This window comes from Miniopterus natalensis, chromosome 1, assembly GCF_054644295.1.
Source record: "Miniopterus natalensis isolate mMinNat1 chromosome 1, mMinNat1.hap1, whole genome shotgun sequence".
Classification (NCBI taxonomy): domain Eukaryota; kingdom Metazoa; phylum Chordata; class Mammalia; order Chiroptera; family Miniopteridae; genus Miniopterus; species Miniopterus natalensis.
In genome coordinates, this window is record NC_142081.1 from 161,072,121 (window position 1) to 161,089,576 (window position 17,456).

The 17,456-nt window shown below is 42.7% G+C and overlaps 1 protein-coding gene across 1 annotated transcript in view; it reads left to right on the forward strand.

Moving 5' to 3' along the window:
* The first annotated feature begins 248 nt into the window (after window positions 1–248).
* ADAMTS3 (ADAM metallopeptidase with thrombospondin type 1 motif 3) overlaps window positions 249–17,456 on the forward strand; it is a 219,164-nt gene continuing 201,956 nt past the window's right edge. Inside the window, exons 1-2 of the mRNA XM_087826545.1 lie at window positions 249–585; window positions 1,785–1,812. Coding sequence (XP_087682671.1) covers window positions 517–585; window positions 1,785–1,812 — 97 coding nt within the window. The 5' untranslated portion in view covers window positions 249–516. The remainder of the gene's footprint in view (window positions 586–1,784; window positions 1,813–17,456) is intronic.

Consider the following 17,456-nt stretch of genomic DNA (forward strand, 5'->3'; position numbering starts at 1 on the left):
GGTCGCGGGCGGCGCGCAGACGAGCGCAGGGCGCGCGGCTCCCGCCCACCTCCTCCGGCCCCTCCGCGCCTCCGCCCCGCCGCCGCGCCGGGCGCCCTCTCCCCGCCTCCTCGGCTCGCCGCGCTCCTCCCGCCGAGCCTCCCGCGGCGCCCCGGGGACCCGCGTTCTCCGCGCTCCCCTCGGGGACCGATGCTGCTGGAGACGCCCGCGCAGAGCCGCTCGGGGCAGCGGTAGCGGAGCCCGTCCCCCGGCGCAGCCCGCGCGGGCTCCCGCACCTCCTCCTGCGCCGGCGAGGACGGGTGAGAAGGTGGAGCGGGCGACCGCCAGCGGCCCGCTCGCTCACGTTTCATCTCCGCGGAGGCAAAGCACGGAGGATCAGGGTGCTGGTTTTTTGTTGTTTTTATTCTGCATTTTTTTTCCCTTAATTTTTTTTTTTTTTTTTAAGAAACTTATTTTGGGGGTGTGCGCTCTGGGCATTTGCTTTGCCCAGTAGTTGAAAAGTCATCTCGACTCGTGATGGTTCTCCTGTCACTTTGGTTGATAGCAGCCGCTCTGGTACAGGTTAGGACTTCAGCTGATGGACAAGTAAGTGGAAAATAATAATAAAAACCTCAAACCCGACCTTTTCCCGAGAAAGTTGCCCCTTCCCCTCCTGCCGTCCCGCTCCCCTTCCCACCCGTCCCCGTTGTCCGGTGCGTTCAGGACCCGCGCTGCGCGGGGCGTTTGGGGTGGGGGCTGGAACCGCGCGGGAGGCTGCGACTCCCACCCGCGCCCGGGGCTGGCAGCCGGGCTGCGCGCCGGCGGCTCGGAACAGCCCTCGGTCCCCGCGGGGCGTGCGGGCTCCCCTCGGCGGCGGGCGGGCGGGCGCGGGTCCGGGAGCCCCGCGCTCCGGGCGCGCAGCCGGAGCCGGCGCCGCGGCGCTTTTCTCTCCTCGCGGACTCTCAGCTTTCCCGGGCGGCCAGAAGCGGGGGTTCAGGAAGCCCTCGGGCCGGCCGGGGCGCAGTCCAGCAGACACGTGTCCGGGGAGGACCGCGGCGGGCTGGGTTTGACAGTTGGGGAGGGGGCTGGGGACGTTTCCTGCCCAGCTTTTTCCTGGGCAGAGGCTGGAGGCGCGGGCGGCCTCCCTCCCCTCCCCCTCGGCCCAGCTCCTCCTCTGGAAGGCTGAGCGCAGCTCTGTTTCTTTTTGGCCCAGCCCCCACCCTTCGGAGACTCAAGGTGAAGCCCGATGCTCTCAGAAGAGTCCTCAGGAAGGCTCAGCTAGAGCTGCCGAGCCTCCTGCAGCAATGCCCATCGGCTCAGGGCCGGTGGGACCTTGGGTGCAGAGTAGGTCTGTGAGTCTTCTCTGGTCGGCCTGGTCTGCACGTAGGGTAAAAAGTACAGAATTGTTCATTCTTCGCTTCCAATCTGTTAAGTCAGGCCCCCCTTTAGGCTTCTTTTTGCATCTATAACGTAGAGACTTTATTTTCAAATCCTGACCCAGTATCTGGAGTTTTCAGAAAAGAATATTGAGTGTCACTATTTAATTTGTCTAACTTCATAAATGTTCAGTTAAAATTAAAATGGGCAAACCGTTGTGTGCCCCAAATTGTTACTGAACTGGCTCTTGCTCACCCTGCAAGAACCTTCTACAAACCCAGGTGCAGCCCGTAGGCACCGATCCGGTCTCCAGCATCTCCTGATTAGCTAGCTCCTGAAAAGCATTAATGGTAGAAATAAAACACACAAGGTGATAAGATGAAACCCAGTAACTGTTTCTTTTTCTTACTTTCCCCCCTCCTTTCCAGGCTGGTAATGAAGAAATGATGCAAATAGGTAAGCCTTGTTCTCAGATGTCACTCTTATCTTAGTAGAACGTAGGAAATGAAGTAAGCTAAGCAAAATATTGTTTCTGAAATTTATCCCGTGGTTAAGAAAATGATTTGTAGTCCAGGAACATTTCTGTTCTTCTCTTCCTCTTTCTGGAGGAGAATCCCACTTTCCTCAGGCTGAGTTATGGTAAAAATTCCCCCCAGTTGGACTTTTCAGGCATCATTTTATTACCGTCTTTGGACAAGCCACTGGTAGGTTCTTGGAGGGTGATGTGGGGCTGGAAGAAGATATGGAGATAAATCAAATCAGATCAACCTGTGTAGCCTTAGGAGGAGCACAGCTGATCGGAGCAGAAGGCAAAGTATAAGAATGCTACGAAGAAGGGAAAAATGAAGTACAGAGGGCGGAAATTTTTCTCTTGAAAAGTTTTCCAGCTTTGAATAAACCCTCTGATGATTCTCTTATTCCATCTGCTTTGAAATGATTACCTACAAATGTGCAAGATACTATTAGATCCTTTGCAAATAACATCTAAAACTTCAGTATTACCGGATGTTGTGGGAATCAGTCCCATTTCATGGGTGAGGAGACTGAGGCCCAGAGAGTGTAAGTGACTTGAAACAGGTTGCTCCAAAGTCCATGGTCTTTTTGGAACTGTTTATAATAATATATTTGTTCTGAATTCAGAGACTGAAAGTGATCTGGCAAGAAGCCAGGCTCCATTCAAAGCCTTTTTATACACAGTTAACTTGGGTTACTTTAAAAGATAATTTGTCTTTTTGGCAGAGTATTAGTCCATGTAAATTTTGTATTTGTCAAGTGATATTGTAAAGTCACCTTTTAAACAAAAAGTTTTTATTACTGCAAACATAGTTACAAGTCATTGCCCTTGTACTATGTGCCAGGCAGTCTTAATTGCTTTGTGCGCATGCATTATGTTATCTAATTCTCTCAACCACACTATAAATTATGAATACCATTGTGCCTATTTTATAAAGAAAATGAAGCTTGACAGGTTACATAGTTGCCTGCCGTGGTACGTAGTGGAGAGCTGGGGGGATTCCATACTTGTGTAATGGGGGACCCCAAGATCCAGCCCCAGTGGTAGCTGTATATCAGCCTTCCTACTGACTGCTAATATAAATTACTTTGGTGGCCCTTTTCTCAGGGAAGAAAGAAGTACAGGTATGCTTACATTTGGTAGGAGGGAGGTAAGTATCAGGTTGTTACAGAGGAGGGCAGGTCACTCTTAGGTTGTATTGCTAGAGATTTACTTGCCCCCAAGTTCCTCAGCTTTTGGGGATTTCTCTTTTATTATTACCATTTTTATTTACCATTTTCAAGTTGAGCCAAGATTGAAAATAAATTTTGACTCAAGTCTTGTGATGACAAAAGTGTAACTATCATTTGGCTTTGGGTTATAATCATTTATGTAGCTCTCAAGAAGGATTTAAAAGTATATTTTTTAAAAGTCTTACGTACAATAATGAGATCATTCTTCCCCGTTCCCATGCATAAAGGATTTGCTAATGTGGAGGTTTGGTAAAGTGCATGCCTCTACATATAAGGAACTTCTTTCTACTAATTGATTTTTTTTCTTGTAAATCCTCACCCAATGATATTTTTTCCATTGAGTTTTAGAGGGAATGAAAGGGAGGGAGAGGGAGGTGGAGAGAGAGAGACAGAGAGACAGAGATATGGAAGACATCGATGTGAGGGGGACGCATTGATTGGTTGCCTCCTGGCCCAAACCAGGGTGGGGATCAAACCTGAAAACCAGGTACATGCCCTTGAACCCTCAACCCTTTGGTGCATGGGCCGACACTCTAACCACTGAGCCACACCAATCGGGGCTCTAGTAATTGATATAAAAGTGATCTTATAAAACTGCCCAGAGGTGCTATTTGCTCAGTTGTACAATTAGGAAAGACTATTAAGGTTTGTAGAATTAATCAATTTATATTTGTTGCTCTACAAATTGGCTAGAGAAAATTCCATGGCTCTGAATAATTTCTAGATAATATAATGTCTCAGGAAGAGAGCAATTGAAATTAGTGACAAGCCGTAAATTATTAGGAAGCTAAGTTTTAAAAATACTTTCTATTGAAGTATAATATACATGCAGGATAGTGCACATGGGTGTATACCTTGCTGATTCTTCATGAAGGTAAACACTGTCCAGGAAAAACATTACCAGTGCTTGTGTCACGTTCATAGCACCACCGCGCATGAAGGTAACTGCTGTCTTCACTGCAGTGGGGTAGAGTAATTTTTCCAGGTTTTATTGTGTATGTTTTTTAGAAATGGAACCCTACAATACATACTCTTTAATATCTGGCTTAGGAAACCTGTTTTAAAAAATATATCTGATATGCTTCAAGCCTATAGACTGGAAAGGCTTCTTTTAGGTAGAAGGAAGGCACTTTAGTATGGGGGCAGGTTAGAATATATGTAGCTGTATCACCTATGTTGTGTGTCATAGGGGATATTACTTCTTTCCTTCTCTGTCCACCCAGTGGAAAAATGCCCTCTTTTTGTGTGGGCAAGTGTGATTCACCCTAGAGAAAAGGGGCAAATAGGTTTTGAACTGTGACTTAGTTCTCTGCTTCTTTGTCAGCCAGAGGAAGTACCTACCTACCTACCTACCTTCCTACCTACCTACCTACCTATTTACACCCATATACATCCTATACATCCCCCCAAAATGTATACATATTTTAACAGCTGATAGCTCAATTTTGAAAATGAAATGTATTTTAATAAACACTGCCTTTATAATTATTCAAAGTGTGTGTATACATGCATACAGGTGCATGTGTGAATGTGTATGCATTGTGTATATATGTGTAGGTGTGTTTCACTAGGTCACTAACATACTTCTGTGGCATATCAAGGTGTTCTTTTTATTCCTGACTCAGAATATGGCCTTGCTAGGAGGCCTAGGGTAGTTGTGGGCAGGGACACTTACTCTGTGACACATGTGGCTTAGAAAATAAACAGTTTTGTAGAAATTGGAGCATCCAAAAAAGAATTCTCTGAGTATTGTTTCATAAGCGACCACTTTGAGCTTACCTGAGCATTGTTAGAGGAACAGTCATTGTGAGGCTTTGGTGTTAAGCTGTCTTCCAGACCCCACCCCCTCTCTTGGAATTGGGGCCTGTTCATCTTTCTGTGCCCTATTACTGCTTCCCAGCTTCAAATTCAACTATGTGTCATTCTTAACAAAATGAAGCTGCTAGTCATGTTCTCCAAAATACCCAGTTTACTGAGAGAGAATTTTTTTTAGATTATTTAATATTTTATACTTTAATATTTCAAGAAAGCAAAAATACCCCTCCCCCCGAAACCTTTTAGACTGAGAAATAATGTTTAATCATTTGCAGGAATCTCTTTGGTTTTCAAGGATTAGTGTGAGTCACTTCACCTAGTCCTTGGCATATAGTAAGCATCTCCTCTACTGTAGCCCTCATGAGAGCAAGGACTGTCTTGATGACTGCTGTCCCCAATAAAACAGGGCTTGGAACCTGTGGGTCCTCAAATATTTGTTGTTCCATGAATTGATCTAGCAAGCAGGATATTATGACATTGGGATTTACCTGTGTTCTGAAATTTCTTAAATGCTCTTGTTCTGTGTCCCTCTTCAGGTTTAATTGGTCCACAGGAAAATGAGGATGATGACAATGGCCATACAATTAATTATTCAGTGTTATCAAGGCTTCTTATGACTTCATTTTTCACCCCTCGAAGCTCAGGGGCCTAGGCTTATTGGTTTTTATACCCTTTTCTTTTTGTGCTTCATAAGTATTTAACAAATTGAATTATGTGCAGGTTTTAAAGGCCCACTAATTTTGCACTAAAGTCTACTTGGGATCCTTTGCTGGCATCAGGGGAAATAAAATAAGCTAAGATTGAAATCTATCAATCTGGTTTGCCCCCAGCAGTACTAAAAGGTGTGGTTTAAAAAGGGCTACACAGATCCTTTGTAAAATTTCGAATTTTAGCTGCCCAAGCCATTACTCTTCCTTGTAGCTTAAGATCATGCGCTTGACTGACTTAGCTCCCACCCCTCCACTGAGCATCATAATGGTTAATGTTATTGCTTTTAGCTTCTTAGGTGAAGATGTCAATAAATGCAGCATGTTATCTATCACCAGTAACTTATTATTGCTGTTTATCTGAAGTATTTCTTCCACATACTTTCACTGTTTGCTCTTGTCATTTTACCAAATAATCATGATACTGCTCAGAAATGTTAAGAAATCCCCAAGGCCATCTCTGCTTCCAGAATGATTATCTCTAAATAGTCTTTGCTTGTGAGTAGTAACATAGATTACCTTGGAAATCCATTAGGGGCAATTCCAAATTGTCTGGTAAAATCCTGAATGATTTCAAGATGAGGAGTTTGGTTATACCACTTGGACTGGATACATTGACAGTGATGACTTAGATGAAACTTTAATGCTTCCCCAAAGAGGATCGCTGTTACTAGAATTTTAGGCTCCCTCTCTCTAGTATTCCTCTAATAGGGATCAGCTTTTACTCCTAAGCTGTGCTACTCTGTTGTTATAAATTGCTGAATTGTTCTTTTAATTAATCAGTTTTTGCTCTGATTATAGAAGTTTCGCATGTGCCCATTATAATCGTCTTCTTTAACTTTTCTGTTTCCCAGATTTTTGACAATTGTCCCAAATGTGAAACTGTTGTTATAATTTAGCATATTCTTATTCAGTCTTCCTTTAATACACACGTGTGTTTTGTATATCTGTTTTTGTTTCAACATTTTAGTATAATTTTCCCTATCATTACAACCTTCTTGTAAACATCATTTTAATCCCATCATACGAAAAAACCTGAATTGACGCACTTACTTCCCTAGCGTTACTCGTTTTCTCGCGATAGTGAGTGTTGCTGCACCGTGTTGTACGAAGAGCATCGCCTGCTTTTCAAATGACCATTTCAGGAGAGACCTAGGAGTTGATGACTGAGTGAAAGCAAGTTAACATGATGCATTTTAACAAATGGGTTTAGAAAAAGTTTGTATGACCTGAACGCCTGTTAGCAATACAGAAAAGTGTCGATTTAAAAAATACTAATTTTGATTTAGTTTTGTCTCCATTCTTCTTGACATTTGAATAGAATTTTTAAATATGTGGTTATATAGTCCCTGAAAGATGAAGTGAATTAATCAGTTATCAAGTACCCCGAAGTACGAGCAATTATATTATAAAAATGTTTTGTAATGTTACTTGTACTGTGAGAAGATTCATCCACATCACAGTAGAATTTGAGAGTTGCATGTTCTGTCGAGTGGATAGGGAAGCGTGGGAAGCGTTTTCTAGCTTTGGAACCTCTGTTCCCACATGTAATTGATCCATCCTAATTTTCCAAATACGTTTACATGACTTTGCTGACTGACTATAAATCCCTAGGAGAGATTCTGTGGTAAAATGTCAGCCTCCTGTTTATAAAAATGATTGCCACAAATTCAGCATGATGAATCTTTATGGAATTTAGAACAAATTGTGAGCAGCATGAAACAGTCTATTACATTGTTGAAGTGACTAATAAAACAAAAACCATATTTAGGAAAGTTTGTAGAAAGCAAATAGGATTAAGTCTATGAATCTTCAAATATTGTGGTCTTAGATATTCAATCACATTACCTACAATTTTTCTTCATATAGAGTACATATATTTTTAAATGCAAACAAATAAAAATAAAAAGAATGATTGAAATTATTATTCATATGATTTGAATTCTCTTTATTTTATATGTAAACACTTAGGCCTTCTACATGTAGAGTCCAGTCCTCAATCGTGACTCTAACCCATCTACCCCGAGAGCGCCTGCTCGCATCCCTCGCCTTTCCCCCTGGGCTGACCCCTGCCCCCCCCAAGCAGACTAGAATGGTGGGTGGTGGTGGTGGCCTGGGTGGCGCTTGTTAGACACTGTTCCCCAAGCAGAGCCTCACGGTGACCCTGCACTTGGGGGTCTGCTGACCCAGGCCTCTCCTCATGCTGATGGGCAGCGCTGCTCGGCCGGCGGCGCACATAGCACAGGGCAGAGTGGGGTGAGCGGGGAGACGCCCCCACGGAGTTCACCCCACCCGCACTGTGTGCACCCACGCAGTCCTTTCTCCTCTCCTCCCTTCACTGACTGAAATCCCTTTGTTCATTGCATTGAGAGAAAACTCCTATATTGATTATGACGCCTTTGAATGCACGTAACAGGAACTGAGTTGACACTGGGTAAGGAAAACAAAATTGGCCAGGTAATCACAGTCAGGTATGGCTGGATCTGAGAGCTCAGGAGTGCCAGGGACCCCCCTGCCCTCCCTATCTTGCAGTCCCTCCCTCCCTCTGTCCGTCTGTCCCTGTGTGTCCCCTTTGTTTCTCTATCATGATAAAGTTGCGGTGCCCCCTCCCCCTCCCCCTCCCCCTCCCCCTCCAGGGCGGCAGTACTGTGGTCAGGCCTCTAGCCCGGCACTCTGCCTCTCACCCCCTAGTCCAGCCGGAATACTGGTGTTTTGACAGCTCCGGGCAAGTTCCCGGTAGGGCTTGAGCCTAAGATCATCCTTGACCCATGCACTGTGGTGGGCAGGCAGTGCTCTGAGGGGCCTCCTTGGAGATATTTCGCCCTTGACTTACAGGGACTAAGTGTAGAGTGTGGGGTGGTTCCCCTGAGGGAAGCTGGCACGGAGTGTGGGACGGGTGCTGGGTGGCACTCATGTACAGGTGCCCACTGCGGGAACTGGTGGCGGTGGCAGGCAGAGTAATGGCTCCAAAGGTGCCCACTTCTGAATCCCTGGAACCTGTGACTGTGTTATCTTACATGGCAAAGAGCAATTAAGTTTGCAGTGGAATGAAGGTTGCTAACCAGTTGGCCTTAGAGTAGAGAGATGATCCTGGATTATCCAGAGGGGCATCCTTACCAGCGGTAGAGGCCGGTGCAGGAAGATGGCTGCGGGAGAAGGACGCGGTGCATGTTGCTGGTTTCGAAGATGAAGGGAACCGTAAGCCAGGAGACAGGGAGGCCTCTGGGAGTTGAAAAAGGCAAGGAAACAGACCATTCCCAGAGTTTCTAGAAGGAATACAGTCCCGCTGACATCTTGATTTTAGCCCCGTGTAACTAATTTCAGACTCATGCCCTCTAGAACTGTAGCATGACAAATTCGTGTTGTTTTAAGTCACCAAGTTCGTGGCAGTTTGTTATGGCAGCAACAGGACAGTAATGCAGAGGCCCTGTGGACTGTCCCAGTTTCTCATACTTTTGTTAAACCATGAGCCAGAGTGTTTTAGATTTGGAAAATATAATTACCACAAGTAATGTTTCAGTGAAAGTCTTTCAAAATGCTGTCCACATTTCTTATCTGTCATATTTTCCCCAGCCTTTGGCCCTGGAGACAAGCGCTGATTTTTCTGGCTTTAAATTCTAGACTCAAAAGCCTTTAAGAGTATTATCTATCAATATCTATCAACAAATTGTAAGATGAGTGAGAAATATTAATTTTTAGGATGTCTAATTTAGGTCTCGAGTCTGCAAAACTGGCAATGATGATTAGTACAGCCAGTAGAAGTGCTGCTTTAAAAACTAAGATTGGAATGTTAAAATTTTGGCATTTGGGCCTTACTTGAAAAATTCATTCTCTTCTACTTGTTTTTCTGTTATTGATTATTTGATTATCTTAAGATGTAGCAAAAAAAAAAAAAAGAGAGAAAAAGAAAAATACTGTATATATCTATATTTTAAATAACATTTTTCTTCAGGCTTCTTTTATTTTCTTGAAACCTCTTCTCTTACCTGATTTCATGTTCTGGAACAGTTAAGAATGTGCTGTTCTTTCCTAAATAACTCTCTTGAACATAAACATTGTGCAATTGCAACAAATATTTATGAAATAGCCAGATGAAAAAAAATGAGAAGAATTTTTAAGTGTACAACTATTTGTTCTTTCTTAATGACTAAGAATAATCCCCAAAACACCTTTTCGTTTTTGCTTTAAATAGCTTGTTAAAAACCTTTTGACTATGAAAATGGATTTGCGACTAAAAGACATCAAAGCGTTTCTCTGCCTAGAGGAGATGAAGTGAGGAGAAAGAATTTGACTGTGCTCAGAAGTTCATCATGTGTCACAATTAATTTTTAATTGCCTTCAAGAGAAGATGTGTCCCCTTTGCCTATAGTATTCACAGCCTCGAGAAGCCCTTTGGCGTGTGGTGTTCTTTTTAAGGTCCACTTTTCACCCCACTCACATCTTTCCTGGAGTAGCTGGCTCCTGTCATTTCTGATGAAAGTCATTCTCTTTTCTTTGGCTCGGGATTTGGAAATGTTGTTGGAGCTACTTCTTTAGTAGATCTTGAAAATGCTTATTTGACTTCATTCTTGTGGCCAGATTGTTGCATCCTGACAATTTATACCTGATAAAGGAAATTGCCTGTGTGAACTGCCTTTTTGTAATAGAGCAATCAGCCGACTCCTGGGAGAGAATCCCAGTGTCTGGTTTGGGTAATGGAGCAAGAGCTGTGACATCATCCTGGACCTTAGGCCCTCCGTTGACATGGAGCTCAGGTCTCTTCGAACTGCATCGGAAACACAAGCTGGGGTGGGGCTGGAGTGGGGGAGAGGCCTGCGGGGTGCTAGGACATGCTTGTAAGGAATCGCAAACTGACTTCCTTCTTCTGTTGCTCTCGCTAAAGGGTGATGGTGATGGTGATAACACCAGCTAATTTTTCATTTATTGAAATGTTATTAGATGGGGCAAGCCCTGTATGTGCCCTACCTTGTTTGATTCCTATTTTTATCCATATTTTACAGATAACCTCTCTGAGCCTTAATTTTCATAATATACTTGCAGGATGCCAAATTGTGTATCAGCTTGAAACCAACCAGAATTCAAACACAGAGCTTTCTGACTCAGACCTTTAGTGCTCAACCATCACGCCTTACCCCCTCCTTGCCTGGTATTAAAGCCACATTGCATCAATCACAGCATTCCAATAATCTGTGTGCCTGCAGTGGCTTTGGTCTTAATTAGATCAGCTAAAAATTGCTGTGATATATGGGAGCTTTGTAGTGCAGTCCCTCCAGGTCCTAGCGGTGTTGACTGTACTACTGAACACGTCTATTCTCTTACTATTCTATAGTGTGGTCTTGAACATATGCTGGGGACACCTAGTCTCCCTAGGAGATATTTGTGTATCATTCTATAACATACTTAGATACTGAACTAGCCGTCCTCAGTTTTGAGCATATGTGACTGAAATTGTGAAGGAACTAGGAGGATCCCTGAACATGGGCCACAGTGTCATACTGTGGGAGCACTCTCTCCCAAGAGTTCCCACTTCCAAAAATAATCACTGATTTTTTATTTTACCCCGAAGACTGATGTACACTGGGAACACTTATACACAGTTAAGATACCACATGTCTGCCCCAAAGAGCTTAAAATCTCTCTAAGGACAAGGCATAGGCATGGAACTTATCTTCCGTAGAGATTTTTATAACTTTATGCAAACTGCATGACAGCAAGAACTGGGAAGCTTAGACCAGGAGAGCTGTATTCTGGACAAGTTAGCAGGGACAATTTTTTAGAAAAGATGGGGCTTGAGATAGACCATGGGGGCTGGGTTGAATCTGCACAGATGACGAGAAGCAGCAGTTTTTTCCTCCTGGATGATACAGTAGAGCAGGGCTGTGAAGGCAGGCCCGATTTAGCTGGGTCTGGTGAGCACGTTGAATGTTTTGATAGGCTAATATGGGAGATGGTGCCGAAAAGAAATTAGGGACAGAGTGCAGAGGGCCTTAAATCTCAAAGTTAAATTTTGATTTGCTGAAGTTACTTATTCTTTGAGTTTCACTTCCTTACTTGTAAAGTGAGATGATTTTTTAAAAAAAATCCTCATTTGAGGATATTTTTTCCATTGATTTTCAGAGAGAGTGGAGGGGGCGGAGAAACATCGGTGTGAGAGAGACACATCGATTGGTTGCCTCCCTTGAGGGTCTCAAACCTGCAACCCAGGTACATGCCCTTGACCGGAATCGAACCGAATGCCCTTTGGTATGCAGGGCAACGTTCTAACCATGGGCAACCCAGGCCAGGGCTAAAGTGAGAAGATTTGATTAATAGATGGTCTTTCAAGCAATATTTAGGTCTAACATAAAAAACATATCAATTTTCTGGATCTATTTATCCTGAAGTAATGATGAGCCATTTAAACTATTCAGAGAGAATAGCTTAGTAATATTAATACTTACCATTTATTGAGCACTTACTATGTGCCAAACAGTATTCTAAGCATTTTGGACTAGGCTATTTAATTTTTAGAACACTTCTATGAATTAGATACTTTTTACCCTCATTTTTACAGATGAGTACTGACATAAAAAGTCTTAAATGACCAAAATCACAAAGGTAATAACGTGGTACAACCTAGGCATTTTATTATTTATTTATTTATTTATTATTTTTTAAATTATTTTTTGTTTTTCTCCCTGGTCAGTGTAGCTCAGTTGGTTGGCTGTCGTCCTGTGCACCAAAAGGTTGCTGGTTCAATTCGCAGTCAGGGCACAAGCCCGGGTTGTGGGCTTGATCCCCAGTGAGGGGCATGCAGGAAGCGGCTGGTAGATATTTCACTTTCACATTGATGTTTCCCTCTCTCCTTCTCCCTTTCTCTCTCTAAAAAAATCTTTAAAGTATTTTTTATTTTTCAATCAAGTTGACATACAATATTCTGTTAGTTTCAGGTGTACAACATGGTGCTTAGACGTTTATATAACTTAAGTGATCACCCAGATAAACCTAGCGCCCATCTGACATTATACATAGTTAATACAGTATTATTGGCTATATTATCTATGCCATACTTTACATCCCCATGACTATTCTGTAGCTACCAGGTTGTACTTCTTAACCCCTTTCACTTTGTCACCCACGCCCCAACCTCCCCCATCTGTCAGCCATCAGAATGTTCTCTGTATCTATGAGTTTGTTTCTATTTTTTTTTATTTTGTTTTTTAGATTCCACATAGAAGTGAAGTCCTAGGTATTTGTCTTTCTCTATCTCACTTACTTCACGCAGCACAGTACTCTTTAAGTCTGTCTGTGTTGCTACAGATGGCAAGATTTCTTTCTTTCGTATAGCTGAGTCACTGTGTACATGCACCATTTCCTCCTTACCCATTCATCTATTGCTGGACAGTTAGGTTGCTTCCATATTGTAGTTAATGCTGCAAGGAACATATGGGTGCATATATCTTTTTAATTTTGGGTTTTTCTGGATAAATATCCAGAAGCAGAATTGTTGGGTCCTTCTTTCTCTTGTTATAGCCTTTGTTTTAAAGTCTATTTTGTCTGGTTTAAGTATTGATACCCTAGCTTTTGTTGTTGTTGTTTCCATTTTCATGAAATATCTTTTTCTATACCTTTACTTTCAGTCTGTGTGTGTCTTTTGATCTGAAGTGAGTTTCTTGTAGATGGCATATGTAAGGGTGTTGTTTTGTTATCCACTCAGCCTCCAAATGTTTTTTGATTGGAACATTTATTTACATTTAAAGTAATCATTGCTAGATATGTAGTTATTTCTATTTTATTCATATTTTATATTTTATATATATATTTTTTTTCCTTAAAAAAGTTCCTTTAACATTTCTTATAATATTGGTCTGGTGGTGATGAACTTTTCATGTGTGCAAAGCGATTTATCTCTCTCAATTCTAAGTGATAGCCTTTTTGGGTAGAGTAATCTTGGTTATAGGTCCTTGCTTTGATCACTTTGAATATTTTGTGCCAGTCCCTTTTGGCTTGCAAAGTTTCTGTTGAAAAATTAGCTGACATCTTATGGGAGCTCCCTTATAAGTAACTGCTTTTCTCTTTCTGCTTTTAAGATTCTCTTTTTGTCTTTAACCTTTGGCATTTTAATTATTATGTGTCTTGATGTGGACCTCTTTGGCTTCATCTTGTTTGGGACCCTCTGCACTTCCTGGGTTTGTATGTCTATTTCCTTCACCAGGATAGGGAAGTTTTCAGTCATTTTTTCTTCAAAGAGGTTTTCAATTTCTTTCTTCTTCTTCTGGCATTCCTATGATATGATATGATTATTCTTCAGTTCTGACTGGTTGATTTTTATGTTTCCTATCTACATTATTATGTCTCCTATCTATTTGATGAAGTTTTCACTCATATCAGTATTTTGAATTCTGCATCTTGTAGATTGCTTGTCTCCATTTTGTTTAGTTATTTTTCTGGAGTTTTGTCCTGTTCTTTCATTTGGGACATGTTTCTTTGTCTCCTCATTTTGGCTGCCTCTCTGTGTTTGTTTCTATGGATTAGGTAGAGCTGCTATATCTCCTAGTCTTAGTAGAGTAGCCTTATGTAGTAGGTGTCCTTTGGGGCCTTGTGGTACAGTCTCCCTGGTCATTTGTGTCAGGTGCTCTAGGTGTGTCCTTGTGTGTGCCTTCCTGTTGTAGTTGAGCCTTGATTGCTGTTGGCACATCAATGGAAGGGATTGATCCACAGGCTGATTGGTTGTCAGGACTGGCCATGACTACTGTGGAGGAACTGTTGTGCAGGAGTGACCCTATGGAACAGGATTCACTTTAGCAGGGCTCTGGTGCCTGGTGAGCCTGCCCTTTGAGTGTGCTGTTGTGGAGGTGATTGGGTGGTGTTCTGGTGTAGCCTGAAGCTAGCCACCTGGTGTGTTGGTTCTGGGGCCTCTTGGGAGGTTCAGGCCAAGATCATCTGCTGCCTGTGCCCTGCCCTGGGTCAGTTGGTATGAGCTACAAAGTGATCTGCAGGTGGTTGCCACTTGTGATGGGCTTGGAGGTGCCTGGGAGAGGCCAAACTGTGAACTGTTGCTGGCTGCCGGAACCTAGGCATTTTAAATGTGGGGCTTTGAAACAATTTTCCTGGAAATAATTTAGGATAATATTTTCGTACAATTTATACAGTATTTGGTAGTGACAAATTATATGTGGGGAGTAAGGACTTGGCACTTGCAGATTTTTGGTGTGAGGTGATGAGGACTTGAAGGTGATTGGAAGAAAGGGGAGAAATTTCTAAGGAGAAATCAGTAAGACTTGCATGATATTAATTGGGAGAAAAGCTAAAATGAAGTCAGTTTTCTAGCCTGGATTTTTTGGAGATTGAGCACATCATGATCAGAAAGAATGAAGTCAAGAAGGCAAACTAAATGTTCAAGTAAAATGAGAAGTTTGCTTTAGATATTTTAAGGGTGAAGAGAGTGTAAGAAACATTATTCTCAGCAGAGAGCTGTTCTGCTCAGGTTTCAGTATAAGAGAACTTCTTTTTCTCTTTTAACCTATATTTACTGAGGGCCTATTATGTGTGGGGTATCATGCTTAAACACAGATGTGTGTAAATGGGTCCAAAGCCTCAGAAATAATCAGAGTTTGGAAACTATTGGAAAAGTCTAACACTGTTGACATTAAAACAGAAAGTCTGACTAGCTCCAAGGTCTTTAAATATATGGAAACATAGAACATTAACTCTTAAGATCCTCTGATGTGCGTTGTGTAATATTTGTGTATGTGTGGTTACAGATGTATACATATGTCACACATATATACATACATGTAAATTTACACAAGAATTTTTTTTTTTCATGCAGCACAAAGGAAAAGAAGGTGTGAGGTTAAAATCTAGACTAAGGAATTTAGATGTGAGAGGACTCCCTGACAAGGAGAATTGTTAGGGTTATAATTAGACTGCCAGCAGAAATGTGACAACACTTTTTCTTAAAGGTAGTTCAAGTTTCTGAGATGATCCAGAATAAAAACATAGCCTGCCTACCTGCCTGGGTTCTGAACAAGTTGAGAAATAGTACATCTAAAGACATAGTGAAAGCCTGTTTAACACATAGGCTGGGATGAATGCGGGGCTCTCATTTGCTGAGGCTTGTTCTGGCTGACAGTGCACCCCATCTGGCTGGGGCAGGCCAGCTCCTGGGGTAATGGAAGAGAACGTGTGCTCCTTAGCATGGTCCCTCCCAGGAAGAAGAATGATGCGGGAGGTGCTGAGCTTTGCAGACTTCTTATTTTCCCAGGCTTACCAATCACATACTTCACTCTGCTGGGGGAAGGGTGAGTTAATGGGGATAAAGAGGCCCGGACTGAGAAAACTCTTTCCGCATAGAGCAGCAGCTGGTTAAAGCGCTCTACCTCTAACCTAAGCAAAAATAATGCCATCTACTTGAGATGCCTTAATTGTAAGAAAGAGGCAGAGATTAGATGATTTTTCAAGGTCATTTTTATTTTTGATCCGTATAGTTATAATTCTTTGAATATCCAAAGGAATTGCAAAGTGGGGGCTAATTTCCTGATGCCTGCTTCTAAGTAAGAGTGAGGGGCTCTGTATCTGCTTTCTAGTAGGTCAATTTAGAATTTCAGATACCCTTTCGGGCTCAGACTGCTCCCATTTATTCATTTATTCATTCACAGATATTTATTGAATGACTTCAGGGTCTGTTTTAGGCACTGTGGAACTGTAGTGAAGGGAACAGATTAAAAGAAACTCCTGCCCTCCTGAAGCTTATATGCTAGGAGGTATAAAGAAACAATAAAAATAATAAACATGCAAATTAAACTTATTGTTTGAGATAGTGACGACAAGTTTTGTGAAGAAATGTGAAATACGAAAGGGGGATAGAGAGTGATGAGGCAGTTACTGGTAATCAGGACAGACTTCACATTTAAGCAGAGGCCTGAAGGAACTGAGGGGTGAGCCATGTACCTGTCTTGGGGGAAAGACACTGGGCAGAGAAAACAGTAAGTACAGTGACCTTGAGATGGGAGGATTCCCAGTGCTGGGCTGTGAGCTCTTCTACTCTAGGATGGGTTTGGAGGAGAAGTGTGACCTGATCTGCTACTTTAATTACTCTAGCTCTTTACTGGAGATAACCTTTATTGAAGATAAAGGGTAAGAGCAGAAGCAAGAATGGTTATGAGGTTCATTCAAAACTGAGACGATGGTGGCTTGGCTTAGGGTACCAGCAGGGGAGGTGGTGAGCAGTGGTCAGAGTCTGGAGGTATTTCGAAGGTAGTCCATAGATTTGTGAAGAGATTTGGTGTGTGGTGTGAGAAGAGTTAAGGATGGTTTAATCGAGTTTTTGATCTGAGTTACTTGGAGGATAGAGTTGCCATTTACTGATGCAGGTGAGGGACAGATATGGATGCAGAAGGATAGGAAGTTTACTCTTGGAAATGTTAAATTGAGGTGCCTAGTGAATATCCACATGGAGAGGATCTGTAGGCAACTGCATGACAGAAAAAGAGCTCTCGGATGAAGCCTGGGCTAGAGATACACAATTGTGAAGGCATTCAAAATCATGGGACGGCACGAGCTCACCAGGCTGGAGGGGGCGGCTGAGAGGGGTCCGGTCGTGCGGCACTGTGGTGTATGCAGCCCGTGGGAATAGGGGACGTGAGGGAGGAGAACAGGGGAGACCGGTGAGGAACGAGGAGAGCCAGAAGAGACTGGAAGCTAAATAAAGTATTTCAAGAAGGAAAGAGAAACTGGGTCAAATGCTGCTTGTAGGGCAAATATGAAGACGGAGTCTTGACCATTGGTTTCAGCAATGTGGGGCTACTGGTGATCTACACAAGAGTCCGAATGGAGTGAGTTCCAGAAAGA